The following is a 25,780-nucleotide window of genomic DNA, read 5'->3' as shown; positions in this document are numbered from 1 at the left end:
GCTTGCGTTGATTGTCACTCACGATATGTTTTCTTCAACTTTAATAAGAGACCTTTATAGAAAATAGTTTTACTGAAATATATCTTGGGCACGACTCGTAAAAAAGGAGCATGAGACTTTAGCGGCTCGCCACCTAGCGGCCCGAAAAAGAAGTGCGGTACCTTAACGAATTATTTACACATTTTAATAAATAATTTTTAATTTAAATAATTTTCCATTTTTAGATAGCTCTTCCGAATATACGTGATCTGTTAGATCGAGAGAGTACCTGACGCATTCAAAAATTAGCCTGCAACTACTAACAGATACCCCATTTGAATTTTGCAAATCGGACGATTGTTTGCAGAGATATTATAAGAGCGCCCCAATGCACCTCCCAAAACAGCATCCCAGGGACACGCCGTTTGTTACCAGTTGATGGTGATGATCGGTGTTTTCTTTCTTTTAACTGTTTAGCCTCCGGGAATTACCGTTCAGGTATTACTTTATAGGATGATATGTATGACTGTAAATGAAGTGTACTCTTGTACATTCTCAGTTCGACCATTCCTGAGATGTGTGGTTAATTGAAACCCAACCACCAAAGAACATCGGTATCCACGATCTAGTATTCAAATCCGTATAAAAGTAACTGCCTTTACTAGGACTTGAACGCTGGAACTCTCGACTTCCAAATCAGCTGATTTGGGAAGACTCGTTCACCACTATACCAACCCGGTGGGTTGGTGATGATCGGTCTAGCCTTCCACGAGGTGCACGCATACCTCACCACTTAGCGTCACAACCCACAGGAAGCCCATTATTGTTAAACGGAAATTTTTTTAATGTAACATTATTTTATTTAACGTCAATTTAATTCTGTTTGTATTATTATTTATTCGAAACATTCAGTTCAAACCCAGTTCACAGTCCGTTAATTCAAATCGACTAAAGTTTATGATTTAACCGGCAAATCAACACTACTACATATATATTTTTTTATTTTTGAGATTTTTCTAGATGAAATATATTTAAAAACCTTCTTAGTTATGCTAAGAAACATGCGATTAATCGAGTAGTTTCTTTGTTTATCCCGAACGAAGAAAAACCCTCTTCCTCTTTTTATAATAGTATAGAGTTTGTAACTTATTAAGATGTAACATATAATAAAAATTCTATTTAAGAGTACTAAATTAGATTAAGATTATCGCTAGATGATAGATAACTAAATATTTTGATAAATTATAGATTGATTAATTCTAAATTTCGTGTTAGGTGAGACTAGACGGTATGTTAAAAAAATAATTCAACATCATCGCTATCTAGAAGCCATTTCTTTAATGCGCTTCTAAAACCACTTACTCGCATAATGTGTCTTGTATAACAAGGGCACTGTCCCCAGTATACGGGGAGCCACATATACAAAGAATTTACGGTATATTTCTTTATCGGGTCTTGGAGAAGGAAGTATTGTATTGTACCTATCGATCTCAAATTATAATTATTATATGTATGAGTATTAATCTCGCGTTTGATGTAAAATATTTCGAAAACTTAATAAAAATATAAATATTTCAGTGGAAGGAACTCTCTCCCTCTTCCTAAACAAAAACAATGAGGGATGAGTACGGGATTTGTTTAATTATTATTGTCCGTATTATAATAAATTTCTGACCAAACATTAGCGATTTAATTCTGAGAGAAAACACGTCCCCATACCACAACGCCATACTGAAGGCTGCTCTTAACTAACGCATAGTAGAACATATTCATTATATAGACAGAGCATACGATGGGTAGCTTTTCTTAAACTTGTAATATGGTAACTTCATCCCAGTCGGGAGTCTACGTTACGCCAACATATTTGACATAATCGGCTTCTTCAATCACTTAACATACACAGGCTACTGCTACGCATCTGGTAATGTGCATTTTGAAGATAGGTGGCTGGTCTGTGTTTGGCTTTAACTTATAGGAAAATAGTTTGGTTTTTCTACGTGTATACCTTACCCGTTTACGTGAAACCATAGATTAAGTTTTTGAAGGTCCTTGTACATCATATGTGAGGGATGATCCTTATTATGTGTACTATAACTCATTGTATAAAAGAAGAAGGGTTTCAGTTCAAATCGTACGTTATAATTTTTTTTAAATTTTGCTAATTCTTCTTTACTTCCTTGTACGAAGTATAGGAAGTATTGTGATCGCCAAAAATTTCGATTCTCAGATTTTAACGGAAATATCCATTTTCACCATCCTTGAATCCATTTTGACTAGTTTCGGCGTTTGGAAAAAAGGAAGAAGAGAAGAAGGGAGAAAGGGAAAGGTTAAATTTTGCGAACTTCCGTAATGTTGAGTTTTTTAATGTTTTATAAAACTTTTATTTGTGTTCATTTAATTTATATATGTGTTTACATACTCAAATCTAGCAATGGCAAAGCGTTGCCGGGTCAGCTAGTTTTTTTTATAAAATTGTCGGTTGTATAAATGTTATTATCTTTTGTTGCTTACTTCAGTCATCTTTTGGACTATCTAACTAAATGGTTCGATTAGACAATTCCAATCCTTCAGTAATTTAAAAATGGATGAGAGTTTTTCCTTAAAAAAGCTTGATCATTTTTTGATCTACGTTTAGTATCTAAGAAAAGTGAAATGAATTTGTATAATTATGTATTTATTGAGATGTCCAAAGAAAAAAAAAATAGTAATGCATCCTAATCCCATCGTGGTTAAAGATACTCTTAAATTCCAAAGTCCCGTGAATAAATATACTATAACCTAAATTAAAACAAATTTATTACTGTGTACTTCCAAAAACCTACTTGTATCACTGGTGAGAACAGTTGACAGTTATGTTCTGTCCATGGATTCTGTTTTTTATATATCTGTTAAAAAAAAATTGTGAAACTGAGATGCTTATAAAAGATAAATACTGTTCACAATTTTTTTTCAAATTTTTTCGTAATTCATACATGTATTACTTTTGTCTGCTGATCTTCCCCTTCAAATGAGGAAGAGGCGAAATCTTGAAAAATAAAAATCTCAATATTAGGATTGATTCATCTTGAATTAAAGTTATTTTGTTCTGTTAAATTAGCGCGCTCGCGCGGTGTTGTAGGAGTAATTGTTAATTTTGAAAGCGAATTTACTAAAGACAGTAGAGTTCAGAATGTTATAAATAATAAAAAAATATTTATAATTAATAAATTAATACGTAATTTATAAATTGTTCAGATACTTCTCTTTCTCTCTTTTTGTGTATTTATTTTTAATTTATGCTCTCGATAACCTTGTGAGCTTATGTTAACGACTCTTTGTTCGAACTCTTTTTTTTAAACTTGTTTAAAATTTTTATTATTATTTAGTACTTGAACGTTCGTTTATTTTGTTGTTTATATTAATTATGTACGCTTTGTCTAGATTCATTATAATAACGCAAATTATAAATGATAAAAAAAGTAAAAACGTAGAGACGTTTCTCTCTATATCCGCAATTTATCGAGTGCATTGCAGTAGTATTTCTTGGCATAGTATCAAATTGTTGGAGGAAGTTTTTTGGAATGATTCATTAAAAAACACTTTCGAAAGTATGGTGTTTCTTGTTTCCTTGCTGTATTTTATTTTTATGCTATTCTTTGTTTAATTTTAATTTATTATTTTAAAAAAATAATTTTAGATGCTTTTTCAATTAAAGTTTTTGTTTTATGTACATTGGCTTCTGTTTTTTTACTTCCTTGTAAGAAGTAAAGGAAGTATTTTGATCGCGAAAAATTTCGGTTTTCAGATTTCAACAGAAATATCCATTTTCACCATCCCTGAATCCATTTTGACTAGTTTTGGCGGGTCTATTGATGACCGCGTCTTCCCAAATCAGCCGATTTGGAAGTCGAAAGTTCCAGTATTCAATTCCTAGTAAAATCAGTTATTTTTATACGGATTTGAATACTAGGTTGTGGATACCGGTGTTCTTTGGTGGTTGGGTTTTAATTAACCACATATCTCAGAATGGTCGAACAGAGACTGTACAAGACCTCACTTTACACTCATACATATTATGCTCATTCATCATCTGAAGTAATATCTGAACGGTAATTCCTGGACGCTAAAACAGTAAAAAAGGATACGACCCAGCTTCCTCACCAAACCACAAACCTTAAAGATGCATTAAACTTCGATTTATATCCTTTAATTTCTTTAATTTTTGATTTTAAAGGTGTACAAGATAACGACACTTATCTGGAATTTAATTTTTAATATTCATATTTCTATAGGCTTACAAATAATGTTTTTTTTTTTATTCTGATGGTAGCTATGTGGAGTTGAGTAGATAGAAAATTGAAACTAGAAAATTATACTTTCATCTGGTAAACGAACTGCATTTTATGTATATTGTTTCAAGGAAGTTCAATTGTGTGGTGGTAGTAGTTATGAGATTTTTAAAAAGGTGACAATCTTAATGTTAAAACCACGTATTGTTTTAATCAATGATAATAGTATTCAGCTTTTAAATCTTTGTCGTTTTGCTAATACGTGACAAAGAAAAAATATATTTTTCCCTATTCAGACAATTTGAAGAATTCTACATCTACTGTTTTATGCAACTGTTATTTGTATTGCATTACAACTGTAGTTCTTTAATGATTGGTATTATTGAATCGAATTAATGAAAAAAATTATAATAATAATGGCATATGTCCCAACGGTATTATTGCTCGAGAACGAGCATAATGTACTTAAAAGGAATATTTATACGTACAGTATGAATGTCAAAAAAGTAGTGTAGCATAACCGAAAATCATCGGTTCTGGAACCGATGATTTGACTGGTTTGATGCAGCTCTCCAAGTTTCCCTATCTAGTCGTTTCATTTCGGTATACCCCCTACATCCTACATCCCTAACAATTTGTTTTACATACTCCGAACCTTGACTGCCTGCACAATTTTTTCCTTCTACCTGTCCCTCCAATATTAAAGCGACTATTCCAGGATGCCTTAATATGTAGCCTATAAGTCTGTTTCTTCTTTTAGCTTTTTTTTCAAATGCTTCTATCTTCATCAATTTGCCGCAACACCTCTTCATTTGTCATTTTATCCACCCATCCGATTTTTAAAATTCTCCTGTAGCATCACATTTCAAAAGCTTCTAATCTTTTCTTCTCAGGTACTCCAATCTCCCAAATTTCACTTCCATATAAACCGACGCTCCAAACATATAATTTCAAAAATATTTTCCTGACGTTTTAATTAATTTTTTATGTAAACAAATTATATTTCTGACTGAAGTTTCGTTTCGCTTCGCTTGTGCTATTCGTCATTTTATATCGTTCCTGCTTCGTCCATCTTTAGTAATTCTACTTCCCAAATAACAAAATTCTTCTACCTCCAATCTTTTCTCTTCCTATTTTATATTCAGTGGTCCATCTTCGTTATTTCTATTATATTTCATTACTTTCGTTGTGTCTTGTTTATTTTCATGCGGTAGTTCTTACGTAGGACTTCATCCATGCCGTTCATTGTTTCTTCTAAATATTTTTTACTCTCAGCTAGAATTACTATATCGTATCATTGCGTTGCATAAGAAACCATATTGTATTTTAATTATATTTTGAAAAATTAAAATGGACAAGTATAGTTTGATGTTTCTATTTGCCGGAGAATGAATGTATTTTTATTACAAAGGTAATCCGTTTATCCAGACGTGGGAATAGCGTTCCTGTTAATAGAAACTGTTTACATTGTGCTAGAGATAAAGGTGTTAGTTTGTAGAGAGAGTGGTTTGGTTAACTTATTTCGCGTCAACGTTAGATAATCTTAATCTTTATTATTATATACCAGAGACTACCGAATTCTTGATTTAAAAAAATGTTCATGAAATGTATTTATACGCTATATTGACTTATGTTATCTTTTACGTAGTTTAATTGATGAGTACTAAAGTATTATTTTTTATTTGTAAAAAAAAAAATGATTAGATAATCCGTTGAAAAAGTGGCAATTGTGAAGTTTTCCCATCTTATGTGACACTTGAAATTCGTTAATCTCCACACTACTTTTAAGTTATCTATAAAGACACTAACATCTTTAAAAAATACTTTACGTTAATATACTGAATGTGAAAAAAAGAATATCGGGGTTTTAATTTGTTATACCTCTTGGATGAAAAGTGCACTGTTTTATTTAAGGCTAGAATGTAAGAGCAAAATATCTGATGTGGACACCACATGACTTTCTTGTACGCTTATTAAATTACATATAAACATTTTTTTTTTTAAATGAAAACTACATAAAATTTTATTTCACTAATAACTTCTGATTTTTCATTTTTTTTTTTTTTTACTGTTATTAAATTATTATTTATTGTAAAACTTTTTTTACAATCAGAGGTTAACAATTATTAATAAGACGGTATATTTAAATTAAAAAAAAAAAACTTTGAAACCAATGAGAATAAGTAACACTTATGACGTATCGTTGAAAAGCTCTCAATGAAGGCTTATTACTGCAGTTATGTTTACAATCAGATGTTAATAATTATTAATTAAACAATATATTTAAATTTAAAATAAAAGGAAATGAAGTCGGATTCGTACCGATGTGCCTTCCCCTTGTAAGATCCAAATATTTCTTGTTTAAACTTTTATTTGGCTATAACTCTGGAACCAATGAAAATAAATACCATTTATGATATATCGTTGAAAAGCTCAGTTCAAAATCCATATTGTTTTGGATTTTGATTTTTTTTTGGACACTTTTGGTTCAGTCGATTGCAATCAAAAGGTGAGGTGCACAACCGGATGTTACAATAGACCTAAATCTAGAATTTCAACATCTAATGGTTAATGGTTTCTGAGTTATGCAAGATACATACGTACGTCGTACAGAAGTCACGCCGAAACTAGTAAAAACGGATTCAGGTGTGGTCAAAATGAATATTTCCGTTGAAATTTGGAAACTGAAAAATTTTGCGATCACAATCCTTCATTTACTTCGTACAAGGAAGTAAAAAACAGAAGCAAATGTACATAAAACAAAAATTTTATATGAAAGGGCATCTGAAATTATTTTTAAAAAATATTAAATTAAAAGCCCTGAGACATTCAATTTATTGCGAAAACCATCAGTTTGTAAGAGATGCAGTTTAAAACATCTTACCCAGCTCCGATTATCTCTTATTATTTTTTATTGGTTTATTTTTCTTATAAGTATTTACTTTTTCTTCTTACCTGTACTTTTATGCTGAAGGTATTTTTTCCAATTTTCCCTTCAATCTTGCGTAATTATCTTACAATAATAATCCAGTTAAATATGTTGATGGTGTGCAAATTATGAAATGTGCATTCTCAAGTTAGTAAATTGGATTCAAAGATTTAGGTATTATTAGCTGTTAAACGTCTCGTCCCAATGAATCGGTTATTTCATTTTGAAAGCTGTTTTGACACTTATAATTTGTATTGGTTTGTAATTAATTAATTGTTCTTTCTATTGGTTTATTTATGGTTCATCTACTTTTGTTTTGTAGATGGTAGACATTTTATAACATTAAAATTCCATCACCCAGTAGTCTAAATACCTTTACTTATGTACGATTATTTGTTGTCGTTTACTATTAATAGATTTTATTCATGTTTTATTGATAGACTGTACTTTTTCATTTTCATATTATTTTAAGAAAATGATTTATCCTAAAGGATTACATATGAAGAATGTGTATATTTACCGAAGCGATAAAGAAATTCTTAAGCTGTCATGATGGGCTGGCTGTATGTTTCATATTGACTATCGCCGACCTATTTTTTCACTCGCGTAACAAAATTTATTTACGCAGTAACAACTATTAGGAATTATCTTTTTATTTAGCTTTTAAGATTAAAAATAATGATTTAATAATAATTCTGTTTTTAAATAATATTTCAATATTTTAATATAATTTTTATTTTTTATCTGTACTTTTCGGCATTAGCTAAACGTTAAAGAGAAATCTTGACCTTTGACATTGATGGTGTAATCAGTATTAAATCTGATGACCCTGACACCATTACCGCTATCATGTCAAGATCAAAGGACCTGTTTCAGGATCGTAGTATCCTTTTTAAGGTTACCTCTAATAATTGCGAACTTTCGGATCCTTTATGGTGTTTTTTTTTTTTTTAAGTTACTTATGCGTGCAACTTAGGTCGTAGGAAGTTGTTTCATCGATTCTCCCACCTTCTTTTCCTCCAAAAACTCTGCTTTTGGTTGCTAGTTTTTCTTTTAGTAATTAGGGTTTCACAATTATTATGAAATTATTTGGTGGATTTCAAGGTATATGTTTACGAACTGCGTAGAGGTCGGTCAGATAGTTTGGGGAAAAGTTGCTATCATCAAAGCGGAATGTTGTTTTTATGAATGTTAGTAGACACTAAAACAAGATTTTGTGTGTATTGTAACGGGTAGAAAAGCATCCAATAATAGAAAGTCCCAGAATAAGAAAGAGAAAGAAAATGAACATAAATCGACATACAGATTGAAAATGAAAAATCCAGAAACAAAAACAAAAAAATTCTTTCTAGATTAGTGTAGAAAGTTCGGACAGTAGAAACCATTACGCTTGAACGAAGAAAAGAGTAGGTTGGCTGTTGTTACCGCAGATCAAACCCGAGGTTCGAAGATATAAATACTACTGATGACCGAGAACATCAGTACAGCGTGCGATAAGTTTGCGATGAACGCAAGGACAGTGTACGAGAGCATTCGAAGTAAGTGTGCGATAACAGACAAGTTATAAACTAAGAATCCGTCACTAGAGCATTCCGTTTTGAGATAATGTTCTTGTCTGCGGTTAAGTACGAAAAGCTGTTCGGCGAGTTCATTGTGAACAGAGGACAAGTGCATTTTTCATTCATAGAAGTGTATGCCAGTTTCTTTTTGTAATTATCTGTGTTATAAACTATTAATTTGTATTAGCTATTGTAAAGTAGATAGTAAAATTAGAGTTGTATTTGTAAGAATTCTCATTCGTGCTATCTCTCAATATCCTTATCGAACCAATAACACGCGACAGTACGTATTAGTAATCCATCTAAAGGAATTTTTTAGTCTTTCCAGGGAATAAGTGCCTATTTCGTCTTAAGTTTCTGGTTGGATTGAAAAATCTTTACCCAGGATAGAAACGTTAATCCACAGGGTTGGTCCAGTGTTAAACGCGTCCCAAATCAGCTGATTTGGAAGGCGAGAGTTCCACCGTTTAAGTCCTAGTAAAGTCAGTTATTTTTATACGGATTAGAATACTAGATCGTGGATACCGGTGTTTTTTGGTGGTTGGGTTTCAATTAATCACACATCTCAGAAATGGGACTGAGACTGTGCAAGACTTCACTTCATTTGCATTCATACATATCATCCTCATTCATCCTCTGAAGTAATACCTGAACGGTTATTACCGGAGGCTAAACAGGAAAAAGAAAGGATGACAACATTAATCCGAGGATTTTGTGTTAAGTAATTGAAATATATCCTGTGGTAAATTATTATTCTCTTAAAATAATAAAAAAATCATTTTAGGCCCAGTCTTCCCTATGAAAAACGTTGGAACAACCCCAGAATTGTGTTGTGTGTTTTAATAATATTAACCTATTGTGAATTTTAACCTTTATCTCAGATACCCAATGGAAGGTTATTTTTGTGATGCCGTTTGAGAACTTAACGCCTTGGAGGCTGTTCATCATCACCGGTGTTGGATCTGTCTGAACATAGGTCTTAGTGTAACGGGTTATCCGCCTTTATTCTGAAAGCTTCTTTTTCATATTCTTTTTCAAATTGTTAATATTCCATTTCCTTTCTGCCTCTCCTTATTCTTGCTACGTTTCGTTTTGTTGTTGGGTTTTATAAGCGGTATTTTCTTCTTAGTTTGCGTGCTATCCAATAGTCCTTTTTGATCCTTACGGTTTGTATTACACTTCTTACTTTGACTTGCGATGTTGTGCTCTTAGTTATCAATCGCGTAAAACTGTTATTTTTTTCCAGCTATTGACTTGCTATGTCTACATTTATCTTAGAAGCTAACCAGAAATAAAGCGGTATGCCAAACGTTCATTGAAGTAAAGCATATTCTCTTGATGATCTTTAACAACATAGATGGTTATCTATGTTTAGATTTAAATTAAAGTATTTGGTAATTGTTTTTTGAGCGAAATTTTATTATAAAATTTTTTATGAGCTGTCTGTTTTAAAATTGTCAAAGTTTTGTATTTTTATCTGTACGGTACTCATTAAAAACAAATCTCTTTTCCCATTTTAATTGTAATTTATGCATCACAATAAATAAATATGTATATATATATATATATATATATATATATATATATACATACAACTGAAATGTATTTTTTAATGTACTTTAGTCCTTAGATTCAGAATTCATTTTGGGGAACTAAATTTCTTTCTATTTATATATTAAGGAAAAAGATATTACTGGTGAAATTCTACAGTAATATATTTTGCAATTGGGTTCTACCTTGAATTGATGTGTTTACTAACGTTTCTATCGAAATATGGTTAATATTTAAAAGTTGAAAGATGAAAAGCTGCTGTTTATCCATAAATTAACACGCTGTTTCTTTTTCTTAGTTGCTTTCTTCAACAGTCTAATATTTATTTGGTTTATGTAAATCTTTAAATAAAACACATTAATTTGTTCTTAAAATAAACTTGTGTTGGTTTCAAATGGACTCTAAACTTTGCTTATGATATCTCTTTAATTTCGTACATCGTTTTGTATTTTACTTAACGTACAGAATACTCGTATAATTGTTAAAGTATAGTGTACAATTATGCATATATTATAAATATGTGATTTTAAGTTTAGTAAAGTGGTAATAATATTTATGGACATGAAATATTAGTAGCGTAATTAATTATAATAAGCAAGTATTAACATATATTGCAAGTATAACATGTGCTAGATTTTTAACGGTTTGAAAGAATCCAGTTTCTAGCTTTAATTTTATTATTTACGGAATAGACTTATAAATTTTAATATATTTTATTTAAAATTCAAATTTATTTGTTATAAAATTTAGTAATAAATTATTATTATATAAGCCGTTTCAAACTGAGAAATTAAAATGGCCGATGTTACATTTACATAAGTACATATACATATTACATATTCATCATTGCTTGTTTCATATAAAATGTAGAAAATGTATTATTTATCTCTATTAATAAAAATAATGGGAATCATCATTGCAATTTTATAATTGGCCATTTCTGTTGTAGTAATTCATTTCTGTTATTTTGTACTAATCATCATTCGTAGATATTACGGAAATTGTATGTAAATAAGTAGAGTAAATTAAAAATCTGATTGGACACTACATGACTTCCTTGTACGCTTACTAAATTACATATACACATTTTCCTAAAATGAAAAGTATATAAAATATTTTCGTTAATAACTTCTGATATTTTTCCATTTTTTTTTATTGTTATTGATATTTATCGTAATTTTTTTATAATGAGAAGTTAATAATTATTAATAAATCAATATATTTAATTTAAAAAAAAGCCAAAAAAAAAGGAGATGGAAGTCGGATTCGAATTCGATGTACCTTCCCCTTGTAAGATCTTAATATTTCATTAATTAAAATTTTATTTAGCTATAACTCTGAAACCAATGAAAATAATTACCACTTACGATATATAGTTGAAAAGCTCTCAATTAAGGCTTATTACTGCATTTAAGAAAAAGTTCAAAATCTTGGGCTTTTTTGAATACAATTGGTCTAGTCGATTGCAATCAAAGAGAGAGGTGCACAACTAGATGTTACAACAGTCCTAAATACAAAATTTCAACATCCTACGGCTAATCGTTTTTGAATTATGCGAGATACTTACGTACGTACAGACGTCACGCCGAAACTAGTAAAAATCGATTCAGGGATGGTGAAAATGTATTTCCGCTGAAATCTGAAAACCGACGTTTTTTGCGATCACAATATTTCCTTTACTTCGTACAAGGAAGTAAAAAGTACGTATACTTTTCTAAAAACTGAAGAAGTAGTAAATGTAAGTTAAAAACTAAACTATTGACGTTTTGGGCAATCATAATCTAAGCGTAATGTTAGTTTAAGGCCTCCAAAACGTTGAAAGCTACACACATCGCCTTAATAAAGATTTCATGGTTTGGATCGTTTTAAGATAAGTTGATGCATTCGATTGGGATTGCTTATAAAACAACAGGATTTTTTATTGTTTTTTTTTTTTATCCATAAATGTTGATAGAAATGTTTTATAGTGTGTAAGTATTTAAGCCCGTATCAAACTACGTACTCAGAGGAATAATTTCTGGCTGCTGAATTCTCCCACGGAGAACACACTGCTAATCTACGCCCATCTATTTGGCGCCTCTCCTCAACAGAACTGTAAGGCGTGCAATTTAAAATGGTCCTAATCCATTTACTCATAGATGGCCCAATTTTTGGGGTCTATTCGACAACAATTAAACCCGGGTTCAGATGTGAGGGTTTTACTCAACTGGAATTGATTATTCAACCGCACAACCGCTGTTGTGCGGTTTCTTTGTAATAGTGGGATGAAGAACTTTAATGGTTTTTCTTACGGAGATCGGTTATGGAATACTATGTGCGCAGTGAAAATAGGCTGGTGGTGATGTTCTGTGTGTAGTAATATGTGTTATTCATTCAATGTTTGGTGTTTATTTTCTAATTAATTATAATCACTTGCTAAAATAACTGTTATCGGTGATGCCACTATAAACAAACGATGTAAAAAAAGAAAAAAGTATTTAATATATTTGTTAATCAATATTTGATATTATTTCTTCTTTTTTAAAAATTAATTTATAAATTATTTTTTCATTTACGGTATACAATTTTCCGTGAGTATCTATTGATACTTATATTATATACGACTACCCCGTTTTAGATTTTACGAAACCTTTTTAAAACTGTTTTCTTGTGTTCCATTGTTTTTGAAATTATACTTTTTTTGGCGCGTTAGGAGAAACTGATCAGAGTGTATTTTCAGCAAGTTACGGAAGTTGCGCGCGCCGATGTAACACACCATTAAGATTTGCGCAGGCCCAAGTGGATCAGCTTGCACGCACATGCGTGTAGTGTGAAATTCAGTCAGTCGTTCAATGCATTAAGTGATTAGCACGTGTTGTAAACATAACAGATATTTAGTCGTAATAAATATATATTTATATACACGGATTTCTGAAGACGGATATTTTAAACTGTGAATATTGTTCATATTCATAAAACTTTATTTATATTACAGCGTATATTTTTGTGAAAATTGTGTATCAAGTTTTGAAGTTATATTTATGTAAGTATTATTTTTTATGAGTAAAATTATATTTTTTACTGAAAATAGCACACATCAGATAAATTCTTGATTTTGCATAAATAATTTTAAATTTTCCAAAAAACGAAATTTTTTATAAAATACACTATTATAAAATAAAACTATTTGTATCATATTTTTCATATCTTATGCCGCTGATAAACCCTCGTGCCTATTCAATCGTCATACGAAGAATTAATGGAACTAAACTAATCGAAATATATTCGATGATCGATGAACTTTTTTTTATACGACAACGAATACTTCAATACTGTTTTAACTGTATAAAGTAAATATTTATTATAAATGTTATTTATTCTAACTTTTATTCATGGTATTTAATGTCGTCTATCAATCGTTTGACTCAGTTAAAATTTGATTGAATGCGTAAAAAAAAATTTTTTTATTCACGCCAAAGTATAACTTCTTACGTGGGTACATAAGTACACAGGAGTTCATTTAAAAATTTATTTCAGTAATGGTTTATTACAGTAAATATTTTTTTGTATTGTACATGAAATGGCCAATTTAAAAAAAAATATTAAATTTAAATAACATCTCGTTATAAATTATATAGCTATACAGTAATTGTTCAAAGATTAAAAATTTGGCTGATTTACACTATACAAATGCCGTTACGTTTATATATTTGCTAGCGTTGATATGCATATATGTTTATTATTATTATTTTATTTAAATATTTTAACCAGAACAATGGATGAGTTTTAACTAATTTGTATTGACAATTGAGTCGGGCAGTTGACTATTTAGGCGCCTTAGTTTAGTTTTAGATGTTCAGAAATATTTTACTTCTACTTATTAATTATTATTGACAATATATTACTCGACTGAATAATTTAAAGTAGACCATTAAATGGTTTTTTTATCATTAAAGAAATTTGTATATATTAAAATTTTGTTTGAATATATATATATTTAATTTTTTTAAATTGGGGAAGTAATCTTTCTTTCTCAATGTTTTGACGTTGTCTGAGTAAAAAAAAAAATATTTTTGTACATGAGTATATTTGTGTATATTTGTTGCCATTTTTCTTTATATTTCACGAACTGATAAACTTATATTCATAAAATTTTGTTTTAATAACTTTTATTGTAATAACGTGTAATTATTATTTTTTTAAAGAACTTAGGTGGGCTTGAGAAATAATGAAAAGAGTTATTTTATCTGGAAGCTGATTTGTATTAGATTTAAATGTTTAATGGTACATCTTCTTTTTTGTAATTTTTTTTGAATAAAATTGGAATAAAAAAGAAAGTCCCCCAAAAATTGAGAGTTGTCAAATCTTAGTACTTGAAATATTTTTCGTAACTTTTTTCTGAGTGAGGAGTAATCAGGGTGGAAAACTTTTTCACAGGGATTGAAAAATATATCGCATTAAATAAATTCGTTTCTTATGATAAACATACCGATGCACTTAATTGACTCTTTTTTCTCCGTTTAGCATTCGAAACCACCGCAAGGTATTACTTCAGCGGATGATACGTATGAATATAAATAAAATGTAGTCTTGAACAATATCAGGTAGACCATTCCTTAGATGTGTGGTTAATTGAGACCCTACCACCAAAGAACAACGATATCCACGATCTAGTATCGTGGATACCGGCACATCGCACAAAGTTATTTGAAGAGATTATTTTCGAAGTTGTGTGAAGTTGATATTAACATCCTTAGTCAAAATATCATATTTTATTTGTTTTATTTTTTAAAAATTAGTTTTTAATTTCTTAGGGATATGCTGATGATGTTTATGAAATTATGTGGAGAGATTTTAATTTATTTTCATTATTTTTCAGGATTTTTATATATCAGTTTCTTTTAGGCAGTAAAAAAAGTGAGTTCAATTAAGTAAAAAAAATAATAAAATAAAAATGTATCTCAAATCTGAAATTTTGTTATAATCAAGTTTGTTTTACCATCCACATGATTATTCTTTGTACTTTTTATTCAAGAAATTGATCACAAGGAAAGAAACTTAAAATATTGTGGAATCCTTATAGACAGAGTACAGTAATAATAAATTTTGATTGCGGTTGTATTTTTACTTTAATATTTCCTTAAAAATGAAAATAAAAAGCTAAAAGTAATGTCTTTGATTTTAAATAATATTTAGATTGTATCTCTAATTGTTGAAATTTTTATATCAACTTTTGTTGATATTTGGCTCATATGGGAAACAAATTCAAAAATAGTTTTATTCTAGGAACCAGGGCCAGGCCTAGGCGGTTGGCAAGGTAGACGATTGCATACGGTGGCAAAATTTAGGAGCGCAAAACCGCTTAAACTAGAGCGCAAAAAAATAATAACGCAACTCACAAAAATATATTGTGATTACTTGAATGTAGAAAGTAATATTATTTACTATTTATTAGTAGAATAATATTATTATTGTACTAATTTTGTTTATTGAATAAAAGTATATCTAAATTATCTCTGAAAACAGTAGGTTTAGTTAGTAGTTAAACTACATTTTAGTTAGTAAGTTCGTTGTCGTTAACTCGTTAAAAATGTAAATTTTGTTTCTCAGTAAAACAGTTTTCCGTAAAATTGTATTAGTAGTATTATTATCTTAATTCAGTTATAAGTAATTTTTTTGGTTAACATGGTTCTTTTAAAAATTTGTGTTTTTTTTTTTTTTAATTTTGAAGCTTGGGGGGCACAATTTTTTTGGTTTGTCTATGGCGGCAAAAATGATAGGGCTGGCCTTATAGGAACAAAGGAGATTTACTAACGAGTATATCATGTTTCGAACATATAATTTTACTGAACTCAGAGAAAAATTATTTGTAAGTTAGAAAGATCGAATAATTACTGGAGAGAATATTAATACATACTTTCTGATGATGTATGTTATTAAAATAAATAAAGATCTTAAAAGACCTTCGCCTAAAATAAAATAAAAAACTTTTCACGTCTTTAAACATAGAATTTTTAGAATCGATGTCAATTAAAATCAACTACCAACATTCTGCTAATAATTAATTCCCAGGCAAGACGGCTGTTACCATGATCGTCTTTTCTCATCACCCAACTTTTTCCATTATTATCGATCCTTTCATCCTCATTATTAGTTCTGTGGATGTAGGTGACCTCTTTGCTTCTCCAAGACGTTGATGATAGAGTTTTGGTAGAGTTTAGTTGAGAAGAGGTTACCCGTTGGTCCGACTCGGAGACTTTTCGAATCGGTCGGTGCTCAATAATCTTATCGGATAAATCCGGCCTTTCTAAAACCATCTAAAATAAAATTTAAAGAAATCTTGAGAGCAAATTATTTTTTAGACCATCTTTTACTCCCTTGTACAAAGTAAAGGAACTATTGTGATAGCAAAAAATTTCAGTTTTCAGATTTGATCGGAAGTATCCGTTTTGACCATTCCTGAATCCATTTTGACTGGTCTCGACGTGACGTCTGTACGTACATATGTATTTCGCATACTTCGAAAACGATTTAGCCGTAGGATGTTGAAATTTTGAATTTACGACTGTTGTAACATCTATTTGTGCAGCTCCCCTTTTGATTCAAAATCAAAAACAATTTGGATTTTGAATTTTTTCTTAGCTGCAGTAATAAGCTCTCATTGAGAGCTTTTCAAAATGGTACTTATTTTCATTAGTTCCAGAGTTGTAGCCAAATAATATTTTAATTAATAAAATATTTGGATCTTACAAGGGGAGGCACATCGGTACGAATCAGACTTCATCTCCCTTTTTTTTTTAAATTTAAATATATTGATTTATTAATAGTTATTAACCTCTGAATATAAAAAAATTACAATAAATAATAACAATAAAAAAAAATATGAAAAAATATTAGAAGTTGTTAATGAAATAAAATTTTATGTACTTTTAAAAATGTGTATATGTAATTTAAAAGGCGTACAAGGAAGCTGTGGTGTCCACATCAGATTTTTTAAAATTTAAAATGGAAAGACTTTAAAAAACCACTGCCCATGCGTAAAATATCCTTTCGGAAGAAATGCAAAGAAGTGAAACCTGCATCTGATAAAAACAATTAAATTAATACCGGTAAACTACTTATGTTGGGGAGTGATTTATAGCTTTCTAGAATGTATTTTTAGGTAGATTTCATAAGAAAGCTACTTGTAATGGTTACCATGATTCTACTTCCGGAAAATTTCGACATATCTTCGTGTTTCACATACCGCAGACCCCAAAACCACTGTCAGTTCAAAGGTTTATATATATATATATATTTTTTTTTTTCACTTTCTTGTGGACAAAACTGCCGTAATTTTGCGCCAATCACTTTCAAATTGATACATAAAATATAACGACCAAAAATCTCGGTCGTGTTCGTTAACGGCCAAAATCGGACCATGGGGTAAAAATGTGGGTGCTTTTTCGAAAAAAACAAAATATCGCTATAACTTTCATATTAAGTAAAATATCGAATTCGTTGGAAGTTCCTGCTATTTATTCTTTGGATATGGGCCTAAAACTTATCTGAGTATAGATTTTTGATATCATCAACCATTGGTCCAGGCTGTAGAGAAAATGAGGTTTCGAAATGAGGGAAAAAAATCATACCTCCTTATTAGGCACAGTATTAATTAATTCGGTTTAAAGTGGTCGTTAGTTTTCTAAACATTACATAAAACGTTTGTCTGAAACAATTTTTGTTTTGACTAACCATTACGGCAAGAGATGACCAAAATATTGCTTGAATTGTAAAAAGATGGGGCTTGTCGTATGCTAAACATGTGAAACATTTTTTCACTTGCAACCATTGTCGTATTGAGTAAATTTGAAGTTTTTCTTTAATTTAAGATGAAAATCTTTTTTATCACCTACTTAGCACCGGTGAAATCTACCGCCGCCTTCCGGCGTATCGAAAGGGATTTTTTTATCTTATATCTTCAAATTAATTTTCACGAAATAATTTGAATATCAGTCTAGTGTATCATTAAACTGTTGTGTAATATAAAGGAGATGGAAATTAATAATTGAAAAATTTCTTGAAATCGTCTACATAGATTGTATTTCCGATTGAAAATTTTCCATTTAAGTTATCTGGAAAAAATTCAACGCGACCACCTCTAAGAAAAAAGAAATGATCATCAAAATCAGTCCATTTGGTAAATAGAAAGGCTTGAACATACATAAACAAAAGGTTTACAGCCTAATCGTCTGAGAATTTCCTTTTTTTTAAAGTCTGTCGGTAAAAAAAATAAGGTTTTTTCTTTCAAAAATTGTCTGCTTCTATGTTTTAACTCTCATTCGGTTAGAGATAATATGATTAACCTTGATTGTTTAAATTTAGGTTTATATGAACTGGTTTCAAATGCGGCTTGTAATTTTTATAAATATGTGCCCGTACTTTTCATAATAATTCAGGAAGTAGTGGTAAGTTTCTGCCAGTTTTTAAAATAATTAACTGTTTCTTTTTTTTTAATTGCGGTTATTTTTATCTTATTTTTTTCATTATACCAGTTATAAAAATAAAAATAAAAAATTAGAAGGAATTATTTGAGATTGAATGTTGTCAACTGGAGATTGACGTGAATGAACGTGATTTTAAAAAATTGACAAGAGGTTGATCGAGTAAAGTGCCCCTTCTTTAAAAAATAAAAAAGTTAGTAGGAGGAATTTAATGTAAATTTATTTTTCAGGTTAATTTAGATCAGTTTACCTTTATAGCCGTACTAACAGAAATGTAGTGTTGACTGCTAATTACCTTGTAAGTAAGACAGAAATTGGTATGCAAATTTTCCTATACGCTTCTACGTTATATTTTTTAAAACTTTCAAATAAATCATGATTGACATCAACGTGCAGTGTACTACATTTAGTAGATACTCTGTTGTGTGACGATTGTGCTTATCGTAAATCACGTGGTATTTTGCGAATAGAATCACGGTGACGTATCTTAACCTATACTTAAGTTATAACTGCTTTCAGGTGTGGTTTGTAATTTTATAAAATGAGTGCCCGTATTTTTCGTAGTAATTCAGGAAGTAGTGGTAAGTTTTTGTCAGGGTTTTTATTTATTTTATAAGTAAAATTTGTATAAGTTTTTTTTTTGTATTAGTTACTTTTAAATTTGTATAATTTAATTTTTTTATTTATTTATTAGTTACGTTTAGCTTACCTAGCCGGTCTAGTGATTAACTAGTCGTCGCATAACAGTTGTTTAACAGCTGATTTTCAAAGATTCTAAGGTTCAAATCCTAGTAAAAGTTAGTTGCTTTTATACGAATTTGAATACTTGGTGATTTTTTTTTTTTACTTTAAAATAGAAAAAACCTTAAAAAAATCACTGCCCATATGTAAAACCCAACAAAGGAGGATTGTTGGCTCTGATATATACGACCTGTCCTAAATCTTTACCTAGTTTTCAATATTATTAGTTTTCAATATAATCTGCGATATTGTCCACTTCTCTTGGGGTTTAATTAATTACACATCTCAGGAACGGTCGGCCTGAGCCAAGATTACACCTAATTTACATATCGTACGTATCATTCATTCTCATCTCAATAGGTCGTGGGGGGCCTAACTTATTATTCAGTAATTAATCGGATTGTAACGTATATATTAGGAAAATAAATTAGTTACTTTTAATTTAATAATATCTGTTTTGTAGTTACCTATTTGTGAATATATTTACCGTTCATTGTTGTGCTTTTCCTTTTCTTTTTTTTTGAAAATTAAAAATTACATTTCAGTGTTATTTTGCTAATTTTTAAAACTTTTCATTATTCTGAATTAATATTTTTTATTGTAATTATTGTGTCGGGTCTTGCATAATAATCCAACCTTTTTAATAATATGCTCTGCCTTTAAAAATGTATTTAATTTCCTTCTGCAATTTATTAAAAATTTGTTCTTAACGGTATAACATAGAAATTATGCATTATTGTGGTTAAGATGTTCAGTTATTTTTGCATTTCTATATAAATCACATGTGACCTTCTTATGTCATCCATAATCTCTTCCTGTTTAATGTATTAAAAATAGTATTAATATAATAAAAACTGCCATCTATTTTTATCAGATACGTGTAATATCTAAATATAAATCTATCACTAATAATTGCGCTATTCATTTTTTATATAACATTTTGTATTACCGACTTTTCGAAAAAAGTGCAAAAATTAAATTCTCTACAAGGTTTGATAATAAATTTTACTCATTTATTAATCATTTAACAAAGTTTTTGTATTACAAACGTAAAAAATGTGTTTTATGGAAAAATTTTTTTTTCTCTTTTACATCGGATGTTATGAAAACTACTGAAGATACGGTTAAGGAACCTGTTTTATTCAATTTTTTTACACCAAAAACCATAAAAAATCATCTAGTTTACCCTTTAATTATTGTTTCCAGAGTTTCAGTATGTTTTTGTTTCACTGTTTGCCCAGGAATCTGGACGAAATCTTTCGTCAGCTGTAACTCGCTAACGGAGCATTTTCGGATCCATGTTTGTATGTTTTTCATTATTTTTGTTAGTACTATAAACTCAGTAAGCTCCGATAATGTTACGTGAATCACGTTGTAATTTTTCTTTTTTATGTTAGTGTGCGTTTAAAAGTAGTTTACCTTACGGATAAACATGTAGGTTTATACGCTTTTATTTTTATTTTTCCTGTTTAGCCTCCGGTAATTACCGTTCAGATATTACTTAAGAGGATGATATTTATGAGTGTAAATGAAGTGTAGTCTCGTACAGTCTCAGTTCGACCGTTTCTAAAGTGTGTGGTTAATTGAAACCTAACCACAAAAGAGCACCGGTATCCATGATGTAGTATTTAAATCCGTATAAAAGTAACTGACTTTACTAGGAGTTGAACGCTGAAACTCTCGACTACCAAATCGTAGGAAGACGCGTTTACTAGACCAACCCGGTGGGTTGTAGGTTTATACTTGGCTTGCCTTATCGTTACCAGGTTGTTTGCATTTTAAAAACTTTATTTTTTATGATAATAACCGATAAAAGTGGACTCCACTATCAATTTTCTTTTGACTTGTGCAATTTTATTTTTTCAATAAATATCCTGTTGTAAATGTTTGGAGAAAATGTAAGAAAATCCTTATTTTAATTCTATATTACTCCCGTGTGAAACTAAAAAAAATTCTAAATCAATATTCCTTATGAAATGCGTTAATTATTAATGGGTTTTAATTGTCTTCGCCTAATATGACTGTTTTTTTTTGGACCTAGGTTTTTTTTATCTTTTTTTTTAAGAAATACGTATCATAGGCTGAAGTGTTATGTTCGTTTTGATAAGCTAATTTAGAAAATCTTTAGAGTAGTTAAAAAAAAAATCGGTAAAAAGTAATCGATAACCGTTCAGAAACAAATAATATTAAAAAAATTCCTTTCGGATCGCCGGAAGTAGGAGGTAGATTTCACCGGTGCTAAGTAGGGGATAAAACGATTTCCACTATTAAGAAAAACTTAAAATTTGCTCAATACGACGATGGTTGCATGTGAAAAAAAAGTTTCACACGTTTAACATATGACAAGCCCAATCTTGAAATTCCAGCAACCCTTTGCCGAAAGGGTTGCTCATATCAAAAATTGTTTTAGACAAAAGTTTTAAGTAATGTCTAGAGGACAAACGGGTCACTTTAAATCAATTCGATACTGTGCCTATTAAAGGAGGTTTGATTTTTTTTTTGTCTTCAAAATCTTATTTTTTTCACCCTCTGGGCCAGTGGTTGGTGATATCAAAAAACTTTACTTATATAAGTTTTAGGCCCTTATCCAAAGAATAGTAGGAACTTTAAACGAATTCTATATTTTACGTAATAAGAAAATTATAGCGATGCTTTGCTTTTTCGACAAAGCCCTCCCATTTTTACCCGCTTGTCCGATTTTTCCCATTAACGAACTCGATTGAGATTTTGGGTCTTTATATTTTATGTATCAATTTGAAAGTGATTGGCGGAAAATTACGGCACTTATCGTGTCCACAAGAAAGTGAAATATATTAGTTTTAAGATGCAGCAGATTTCTGCAGATAACCCGATTTAAATGAACGATTAATGATTTAATACATTACTGACGGGTTGCCTAGCAAAAATTAGCGGCAATTACCTTTAATTAAACATATTGTAATTAATTTATTTCAACTATATTTTGTTTTAAGTGAATTAAACGTCATTTGAAATAAAATGATGTGAAGAATATAAAAAAAAATGGTTGCCAGCTCTCAGTCAACCGCAACCTCCAATTTGCCAGTTAAAACAAGTATGTTAACGTTAATTGTTGACGCTCAACGTGTTTTTTTTTTTTAAATTGAAGTTTAATTTGTTCTGTTCACGATAGTCGCGCTGCGTTCTTGTTTACAACATGAAGCAGCGCGCGCATTCCTTCGCTCTGGTTCACTCTCGTCCAGAGTGATAGTAATTAGTTCAAATAATGGCAACCACTACTTGTGGCCATTTTTTTTAAAGCACGATTGCTTTTACTGTATAAAAATAATAATAATAAACTTCAATTTAGTATTTATATTTTAAAAAAAATAACGAACATAAATAAAGAATAACATAACTGTTTACACCTGCCAATTTTGAGATTGTGGCTGACTGAGAGCTTGCAACCATTATTTTTTATATTCTTCATATCATTTTCTTTCAAATGACGTTTAATTCACTATAAAAAAATATCGCTGCAATTCGTTAAAATAAATTAATTACAATATGTTTAATTAAAGGGAATTGCGGTTAATTTTTGCTAGGCAACCCGGCAGTAATGTATTAAATTATCATTAATCATTCATTTAAATTGAGTTTCATTAAAAAAACAGATACCTGCAGAAATCACCAACCGGATCTTGTGTGTGTGTATATATATATATGTCAACTTTTAGACTGACGGTGGTTTTAGGGTCTGGGGATGTGAAAAAGATATGTCGAAATTTTCCGGAAGTCGAACCATGATGCCCATTACAATAGGTAGCTTTCTTATGAAATCTACCTAAAAATCATTCTTTTACATTTTGTTCCGCTTTTCCTGTTAAGAGAAGGCACCGGGTAATTTTTTTTCTTAGTTTATCGAAATTGATTATACAATTTTTTTTTCTTTTATTTTACCTAATCATCCATTTCTTGTAAAACTATCAAATCCGGAAAACCATTGATCCAAAAGATGGCGAAATGGATGAAGACATGGATAGATAATTTATTATGGTTTTAGTTAATTGGACGTATTTCTATGGTGTTTTTTTTTTTTTATTAAAAAATTATTTCAGAAGAAGTAAAAAAAGGTAATTTGTGTTTTTCAAAAACAAATTTCAATAATAAAACCAAATTACATAATTTAATAGAAATGCGATTAAGTAGTAAAATAAGACGAACCTTAATATTTTTTTCTATATTATAAAACAAATTATTTTATTAAGCTTTGAACTCATCGGCAATCATACAGTGCTGGCCAAGTATAAATTGCTGGTGAATTTCAACCTCTAAAACTTTTGTGTTAGCTTGCATGTTTTTTTCGAAATAATATGAAAGATGTTTTCTTTAGTTTCAATTAAATTTATTTTAAGATATTTTTTTTTAATACTTCGTTACTTTTTCTATTATGTTTGGCAGCTATTACATCATTGAAAGGGCTATTTTAAGGTTTTTCTTCCTACTACCGATTATAATGATGGTCAGTTAAGTTATCTGTTAATAAATTTTTTGACTTTGAAATGTAGAATTTTTTTAAAATGTTAACACAATAACGTTGAATTATCTGTCTATTAACATTATTTATATTTTTAAATTAAAATGTTTCTATTTTTATTGAACCAAATACTATTTTTATTTATTTATTATTTTTTTTGTAAAAAAATAGTTTTAGATCAGCTGATAGACTTAGCCGATTACTTTTATTATGTTTTAATGTTTGGTTTTGAAAATAATGCTAATTAAATATTTATATCCATTTTGTAAAGAGATTGTTAATATTTTAAACCTGTTATTAAAAAAGATATGCATCCTTTAACTAAAATTAATTTTAATATTTTAAACGTATGCTAGAGACCGTATCACCTTGAAACTTCAAGGCCGGGGAGAAATCTGGTTCTCGTTAACGGTGACGCTTTGTGGCGTGAGCCATAATACCGGATGGTGTTAGAATTCCTCGACGATGCTGATTCATTCGATTATTATGTATATATAGTTTGGAGTCATGAATGTTTAATTTGGATTAGGTTATGCAAAGTATAAACGAATATAATGTTTATTTAATTATTAAAATGTGATAATGTAAATTTTAGTGTTGTGTTAAATTTGTATGAAAATTTAAATCGAGAATATTGTTTTATTCAACCGGGACGTAACATAACAATTCTTTTGTATCGAGAGAACTTGAAATGATGAAATTATCCTAATTCTTACGCGTTTAATTGTACTCATTCTCATGATTAACAAGCATTTCGAGCCAGTTTTACTACTGGAACTAGTATTCCCGTAACCTTATTCACAGAACCAAATATACTGTTATGTACAAGTATTTTTATTATGCCAAGCACAACGAAGTGCTGGTGGATATAACCTACGAGTGATACTTTCATTCTGATCACAAGCAAGGAACAGTTCACTATACACTTATTTATATTTGATACACAGGAAGCAATTTATTGTACAGTGAACATCATTACTTACAAGGAAGGAACTATTGACTGATGCTTCTTGCATTTTAGGTGTTTTAAATGCAACGCGGTGATAATAAATCGTGAAATGCTACAAATTAGTATATATCCCAAAATGTTGTGATACAGTACGTTACGAGTTAAACCGCTTCAATTTACAGGGAATTTTTGAATGAGTACATATAAAGGAATTACGTAAACCTTTTTTTGTTGCTCTTAATGTGAAATCTTTAAAAACTGTATTAAAATATTTAAATAATTAAAAGACCACATATATAAATTATCTGCTTGCACTTCCCTTTCAACGTTAATATTTTGGTTTCTGTAAATCCTGAAATAACGTACATTAATTTAATGTTAAAAATAGTCTTGTGTTGAGTGTCAGTAAGATGTTTATGTTGCAGTTTATTTAACGGTTCGGCTTGTTTATCTTCGATAAAAATATTTACGTAAATAAATTTCTTCTATACAAAATCGTTGCAGAAATGATGAGACTCATTTTTCTTATCGTTCTGTATATTTTTACTAAAATATACACCGATCAGTGTATTAGTAAAAAAAAAAAAAAACAACTAATAGATGGATGTAATGACCTCTGGAAATTTTAAACATTACCAGAGTTCAGAATTGTTATAAATTTGTTGTGTTGCCTTATTTTTTTTGTCATTATAAGCTTTTTTGATAAAATTTTCTTATTTGAGTAATGAAAAAGAAACATAACTCTTTTAACGTAAATGTTATGGAAACCCAAGACTTCGAAAAAATCATTGCACTACTAGTATATATTCTTATACTACTATAGGATTTGGAAAGAAAGTACCACTTA

At 29.7% G+C, this 25,780-nt stretch overlaps 1 protein-coding gene across 8 annotated transcripts in view; it reads left to right on the top strand.

Moving 5' to 3' along the window:
• The window catches only part of AMPdeam (AMP deaminase), a 253,902-nt gene that overhangs the window by 82,708 nt on the left and 145,414 nt on the right, over positions 1 to 25,780 (top strand). The window contains exon 1 of one of the 8 annotated variants that reach the window (XM_075367431.1): positions 19,259 to 19,329. The exons of the other annotated variants lie outside the window; for them this stretch is intronic. Within the exon in view, the coding sequence (XP_075223546.1) occupies positions 19,290 to 19,329 (40 nt within the window). The 5' untranslated portion in view covers positions 19,259 to 19,289. Of the gene's footprint in view, positions 1 to 19,258; positions 19,330 to 25,780 lie in introns of those variants that run through there. 8 annotated transcript variants of the gene reach the window in all.

The sequence above is a fragment of the Lycorma delicatula genome, chromosome 5 (assembly GCF_047948215.1).
Source record: "Lycorma delicatula isolate Av1 chromosome 5, ASM4794821v1, whole genome shotgun sequence".
In the NCBI taxonomy this organism is placed as follows: domain Eukaryota; kingdom Metazoa; phylum Arthropoda; class Insecta; order Hemiptera; family Fulgoridae; genus Lycorma; species Lycorma delicatula.
This window is presented reverse-complemented; position numbering and strand designations above follow the sequence as displayed.